The 7,127-nt window shown below is 35.0% G+C and overlaps 1 protein-coding gene across 1 annotated transcript; it reads left to right on the top strand.

Moving 5' to 3' along the window:
- The first annotated feature begins 1,081 nt into the window (after positions 1-1,081).
- Positions 1,082-5,806, top strand: LOC146919602 (malate dehydrogenase, glyoxysomal-like). The gene is made up of 9 exons (XM_085713027.1): positions 1,082-1,302; positions 1,404-1,625; positions 2,519-2,833; positions 3,986-4,075; positions 4,178-4,261; positions 4,796-4,831; positions 5,109-5,198; positions 5,359-5,453; positions 5,553-5,806. Exons 1-9 carry the CDS (start codon positions 1,231-1,233, stop codon positions 5,623-5,625), a joined length of 1,077 nt encoding a protein of 358 aa, XP_085569153.1. The 5' UTR covers positions 1,082-1,230; the 3' UTR covers positions 5,626-5,806.
- Positions 5,807-7,127: the final 1,321 nt, after the last annotated feature.

Below are 7,127 nucleotides of genomic sequence, written 5' to 3'. Positions count from 1 at the left end.
AAGATAAAACAGGTGGGTTCGGCTCCGGTCACCACCAGGGTCAGGGCACGCCTCCGGACCCAAAGGGCACTTATAGTGGTACTTACAGATCACCCACCAACACTGCCCTCACATCGGTAGAGGGTTAAGATTGATGTTTTTTTTTTGTTAAGTAGCGTAATGAATAAATAGAGTGTCTATTTTGAACCGCGACATATATTATGGATTATCCTTTATTAAGTTAAACACAAGATTGATGATTTTATTTTTTTTGTTACAGAAAAAGTTTAGGTGGGTTCGGCTCCGGTCACCACCAGGGTCAGGGCACGCCTCCGGACCCAACGGGCATGAAGTTAAACACAAGATTGATGATTTTATTTTTTTTGGTTACAGAAAAAGATTAGGTGGGTTCGGCTCCGGTCACCACCAGGGTCAGGGCACGCCTCCGGACCCAAAAGGCATGACCCAAAGGGCACTTATAGTGGTACTTACAGATCACCCACCAACACTGCCCTCACATCGGTAGAGGGTTAAGATTGATGTTTTTTTTTTGTTAAGGAGCGTAATGAATAAATAGAGTGTCTATTTTGAACCGGCGACATATATTATGGATTATCCTTTATTAAGTTAAACACAAGATTGATGATTTTTTTTTTTTTTTTGTTACAGAAAAAGTTTAGGTGGGTTCGGCTCCGGTCACCAACAGGGTCCGGGCACGCCTCCGGACCCAAAGGGCATGACCCAAAGGGCACTTATAGTGGTACTTACAGATCACCCACCAACACTGCCCTCACATCGGTAGAGGAAATCGAACACACAACCTTCTGCAAGGAAGTGACCCGTTCCTTACCAACTGAGCCAACGTGTGTTGGTAGATTATGATTTTATTAAGCTAACATTGAATGTATTTTTTACAATTTTTTTTTTTTGAAGGAGTATTTTTTACAATTTTATTATTTAAAAAATTTCAAAGAGGAAAAGAAAATGAGAATGCAAGGTACTACTACAATTTGGAAGAAATGAAATATGATAAAAAAAAAAAAAAAATTATGTCTCTCTTCGTAAATTAAACTTTTATATAGGAAAATACCAGAATTTTGATAAGGTCAAATTTCACGCTTCCCAATTCGAACATATAATACACACATCAACATTTTCTCCATACGCAAAGCTTCTTAACACAGAGATCATCATCAACAAAAAAACTGTATAGATACATTGAAATCAATCCATACATAAATTCACGAAATTATGGAGCCAAATTCATATGCAAATTCACGAATCACAAGAATCGCCAGCCACCTCAATCCTCCCAATCTCAAGGTACGTTTTTCATCATTTTTTGTTCTTCCATTACGCAACCAATTGAATCAACAATGACACTGTTAGATTCATGATGTGTAACTGTGTTTTATGTTATGTAGATGAATGAACATGGTGGTTCTTCTTTGACGAATGTTCATTGCCGTGCCAAAGGGGGATCACCAGGATTCAAAGTTGCGATTTTGGGTGCTGCTGGTGGCATAGGACAACCTCTTTCTATGTTGATGAAGATGAATCCATTGGTTTCTGTTCTTCATCTTTATGATGTCGTTAATACTCCTGGTGTTACTTCTGATATCAGTCACATGGATACTTCTGCTGTTGTATGTTTCTTATTCTTTCTTATTTCGTGATTTATAATTTGGTTTTTTTAGATAAAAAGAAATTAAACCCATATACGTGTAGTGATTCGTTGTCATGAATTTGGTGTAAATTAATGAACTTTGTCATTGAATCTTTCTGGGTTATTTATTTATATTTGTGCAAATTTGATTATCAGACACGACATAGACACGGACACGATAATAATTTGAGAAAAATGACATAAATCATGTAATCATATGTGTCGTTGTTGGACACGATATGTATCCGTTACACTCCTAATCCGAGGAGTATCTGTGCTTACATTGTAAGGTTCTGTTTGGATACACAACTTAATTAAGGGCTTATAGTATATGAAGCATTGACACAACAGACACGAACACAACTCTGACACATTACAATGAAAATTTGAAAAATGATTTAATTGAATGTAATCATATGTGCCACTGTTGTGTCTGGTGTCCTTCCATCAGTAGTGCCAGAATTACAGAACTTATAGCATAAACGATTATTATATAAGTGTTTATGTATACGCTATTTCTATAACAAAAGATAACATAAAATCAAATTGTTTTTATATGAGCTTGATAGTTTATAAAAAGAGGAGTACTACAGACACTCTCTAACACCCACTTTTTTATTGGGGTGAATTCCATGTGGGTTTCACCATTTTATGTGCGACCGATTTCCAAAGTGTGGGAAGATAAAAACAACTTTTAGACATGAAGAATCATATGCTATTTTCATAAGATCCCTCGAAGCTAAAATAATCAAATCCAAACAGGCCCTAAAACAAAAATGCATGTTGAACAATAGAGAAGGTCTAGGTTTGTAAAATGTAGTTGTTTTTTTTTTTTTTTTATGCTGACATGACTAAGACGATTTTGGTGTTTAGGTTCGAGGATTCTTGGGGCAAAATCAGCTTGAGGATGCACTTACAGGTATGGATTTGGTAATCATTCCTGCTGGGGTTCCCCGTAAACCTGGAATGACAAGAGATGATCTCTTCAATATTAATGCTGGGATTGTTAAGACGCTTTGTGAAGCGATTGCAAAGCGATGTCCTAAGGCGATTGTAAACTTGATAAGCAATCCAGTTAACTCCACTGTTCCTATTGCGGCTGAGGTTTTCAAAAGAGCTGGTACTTATGATCCCAAGAGACTGTTGGGAGTGACAATGCTTGACGTGGTTAGGGCCAATACGTTTGTGGTATGTATGTCCTACTAATTTCTGCCCAGCTTTTTATGCTACACTTACATCATAACTAGGACAGTGAAGTGAATTTTTTAAATTAAACTGATAAAATCTCCGATGCGAACTTCCTTTTGCTTCAAGCATGATCAGCTATGTGTATCACTTAATTACAACAACCCATGATACTTTAAGTAAGAAATTAAATCTTTGGGCAAGTTTTGGACTTCCAATTTATGATGATCTTTGAATATGGAAAAAACAAGTATATGCACCGCAGTTACACGTATAAAGTGAGCATATTTGTGAGAAGGTATCGTGAGCTAAGCGTCATGGTCGTATAACCACACGTTGGTGATCAAGATTGGTTTTACTAAATTGCTTACGTGCTTAGGTATGGTTCTGTGGCGAAGATTAAATCATCCCATTGGATAACGCTTTCACTTGATACACTTGCTACACACAGAGAGTGGTATCGGGCTTTCTCATTCGTACTCTATATGAAGAGCAATAGTTTCTTTTGGACTCAAGTAATTAATATTGTTGGTTTATCAAAATTAATACAATCTTAAAAATACTTTAGCTGGTATTGTCATCTTGATTTTTTATAGACCCCTAATACTAAGGACATGGTTGGGAATAGAGGATCAATAGACATGGGTAAGGAGGGAATAATGGTAAAAGGGGATATTAATGCTGATAGCTTAGAACAATGCTGAGCTGGCAAGGAGTTGTGGATGGAGTGATATCAGTTATGTTAAATGATACTATTAACGTAATGACAGGAAGGGTGAGGCTGGGCAGAAACTGGGTTGGAAAGAATGGGAAGTTTGCAGATCCCTTGAAAAAACTGCAGTATTTTCTTTTGTATTAATTTTTTTTTTTTTCAGTTACAATATCAGTTCAGAAGTTGGAATTCTGGTTTTGTGAATAAAGTAATACTCATACGTCATACCTAATTCCAGTTTCTATCACCGTTACGTCCATCTAATCATCTAGTTTTTGTAGATTTTATTCTATGACATTGCTTGTTGAGGTCTGAAGTGAATATCATAGAATACGTATGTGTGCTTGTAGCTATCACATATTGTATCGTAGTGTGGTCTGCTATTATTTGATCTAATGTTGAATTGCACTTCATTTATTCTCCTTGTTGGACCTAAAATTCAGGCTGAAGTTATGGGTCTTGATCCAAGGGATGTGGATGTTCCTGTTGTCGGGGGACATGCCGGAATCACGATTTTACCTCTTCTTTCTCAGGTCTGCACTATAACTATTTCTAATTCTTAGTTGTTACCATATTTGATTTTAGGTCTGCATTATAACTATTTCTACTGCTTACCTCTGCCACTCAAATTTCAGGTTAAACCACCTTCCTCTTTCACCCCAAAGGAAATTGAGTACTTGACAGATCGCATACAAAATGGGGGAACAGAAGTTGTTGAGGTGAAAATTTACACAATCTACTTCAAAAGTCTTTGTTTACTTCAATGCCGATATCTAATATTCCAATGTTCAATCATTACTCATCTGTTCTTTACCTATCAACTATGGCGGTCTTAATGATCAATGTATTAAATATGTTGACTTAAATTATATGGTGGTGAGAGACAGCAGAGAGGCTGGAGTAGTAGGCAACTCTGCACTCCTCCTTTGTTTGTAGGAAAAGTTTTGAGACTCGAGAGGCTAATTGAATGTGAGTTGGCTCAAGCATAAAATGCTTTGAATTTTGTAGAGGCTTGCATGGGAAAAAATTTAGGCTTTAATTTTTCTATATGCAGGGATGCATACACTTGATTAATATAAGTTTGAAAATACTAATCTGTCTTGGTGGAATGTATCGGTTATTTATTTTTTAGAAGTAACCTATGCTATACAAGTATATATGAAAAAAAAAAAAAAGTATATATGATTCCTTCATTGCTATGGATTATCTATACATTTGGATTCTAACTTGCACAATGTTGTAATTTTCTCTAGGCCAAAGCTGGAGCTGGATCTGCAACACTATCAATGGTTAGTGTTTATTTTGAATATAAATAGATGGGAAAATGAGAGCCTATACTTATTAATGGAATTAATCTTGACCAAAAAAGTAATAAATGAATGGTCATGATTACATATAAGAAAAACAATTGTGGTCATTCATAAATAGTTGTATAGTTAAAGATAGATCTCAATTGCTTACTTTTTTGAAATTTCGTTCTTGGTTGACTCTGTTTGCATAACTTTCATGACTTCTTAACAATGTTGGTTCAAGTAAATTTAATGTCAACTGTTTCATAAAGTGCAGGCATATGCTGCTGTTAAATTTGCAGATGCATGTCTTCGTGCGTTGAAAGGAGAGGCTAATATCATTCAATGTGCATATGTTGATTCACAGGTAGGAATACAAAGTCCTGCTTTCCATAAAGGATGTCTTAGATCCTATTCCCTGCCATAGTTTTAAAAGATTCTAATAGTATTTACTTTTTCTGCCCAAAGTCGAAGCTTGAATGCTTGAATAAGTACTTTTTCTTAAGGACTAACAAAGTCTGTCGTAGGTAACTGAATTGCCATTCTTTGCATCAAAAGTACGACTTGGCCGTAACGGAGTTGAGGAATTTCTTCCTCTTGGTCCCCTAAGTGATTATGAGAGGTATGCAGCCACTAACAGTTGTCGTTGAACAAACAAATTTCCTATTGATACATGTAAAAATGAAGCATTAGACTTATATATCTACTTATATTTCAACAGGGCAAGTTTGGAAAAGGCCAAGAAAGAGTTAGCAACAAGCGTGGAGAAGGGAGTTTCTTTCATCAGAAAATGAGTTTGATATCACATCCTGAAAATAAGTGGTGGGATTTGAGCCCTGTCAGCTGTGAGATCGAAATTTACAAATAAGTTATGTCGTAGACAAATCAATATACCATCAAATAGCGAACCAGTATTAGATAAGTGTAATAATTATTCATTTTCATTCCAATAATAAAAGTGTTTATTTCATTTAACTTTGTATCTATATATCTTCATTTTTTTTCCTGGCAATATAGATCTTTAATTTTTAATTTTATCGAGTATAACATGCTCATTTGAGCTTTGTTTGAAAGAAATATTCAAGTATTAAGAAAAGATTCATTCCCCTTTTCATTTTTATAAGTATTGCTTGCAAGTTGCAACTCCTGCTTTAACCACGTTCATTTGAAAATCAAGTATTTATTGAGTTTCGGTTAATGATAATTGTTCGAAAAAAAAATCCGAATTTGAGTCCTGGTTGTAACAATCTTTAATAAGATTTTTCCTTACCTTTTGATATAATTTTGGATTACCAGGACCTTATTTTTCATGAGATAGTTTAATGATTTTATTTCAACCAATTTGATTAGAGTGCAATGCTCTTGGTGTGTGACAATTTTCCCAGTCCGTAACACAGTATAATCCCAAAATGAGGTCCTATTAAGCAAACCTTCTAATAGAATTCTAATAGAAGTTGAGTCTATTCTATAGATAAATGCTGTTTAGCCCTCCAAAATTGCTAGAAAAGCCCTTCCTTCATACTGGAAGATAGTTTTCAATGGAACAAACGTATCGGAACGTAAGTTTCAATCGACGTTTTTTCCTAATAAAATATCTCGGATCCTAGATTCTGATTTTTCTTTTTATTGAGCTTGAGCAACCTGGTGTAAATAGCATTCATCATACCCATAAGTTCACATACTTACTAAAATTTGCATAGGAATGTCCGTCTTCATTATGAGCATTTGAGGACAATATTTTGTGTGATAAAATTCAGGGCATCATACCACAAAAAGAAGAAATATCACATGACAAGAATTGGTTTAAGTTAGCTCATGCATACATACATTATTTTCATAAAAAAACATTTAATACAAATAGGGAAATATTGGAGACTTCATAGTTCCTAGACCTCAACTAGTCAAGTTTCTTTGTTTGAGAATAAAAGGGCCAAAGCCAAAGAAACTACAAAGGAATCAATAAAGGAATTGCACTCACAGCTGATTAAGATCGTCCATTTAATTCGCAAGTCATATTTACTAGACCTGCCGCAGCTTTGTTGGCCTCACGATACATAGGGGTGATGTTTGTGGTGCGGTTTGAATCGGTTTTGAGCTAAAATGTTATTTGATCCAAAATAAAAATTACATACGGTTCGGTTCAGTTTGAATGACTATTCTAAAAAAAAATTGAACCGATCAAATCTAAATGTATGCAGTTTAATTTGGACCTTTTTTTTTTAAGAGTGTAATTCTTTTATTAATATTAATATTACACAAACACGGTAAAATAATAGGTTTGATGCAAAATATATTA

Source organism: Medicago sativa, chromosome 5 (assembly GCF_051527215.1).
Source record: "Medicago sativa cultivar Bolivia chromosome 5, Bolivia_mono, whole genome shotgun sequence".
Taxonomy (NCBI): domain Eukaryota; kingdom Viridiplantae; phylum Streptophyta; class Magnoliopsida; order Fabales; family Fabaceae; genus Medicago; species Medicago sativa.
Note: the sequence above shows the minus strand (reverse complement) of the source record. Positions and strands in the feature narration are given on the sequence as shown.

Bases quoted from the DNA above. Each gene is read 5' to 3' on its own strand.
- LOC146919602 (XM_085713027.1), top strand. From the start codon at position 1,231: ATGGAGCCAAATTCATATGCAAATTCACGAATCACAAGAATCGCCAGC. The intron at 4,262-4,795 runs GTGAAAATTTAC...AATTTTCTCTAG, and splicing joins GGGGAACAGAAGTTGTTGAG to GCCAAAGCTGGAGCTGGATC. The intron at 4,832-5,108 runs GTTAGTGTTTAT...CATAAAGTGCAG, and splicing joins GATCTGCAACACTATCAATG to GCATATGCTGCTGTTAAATT.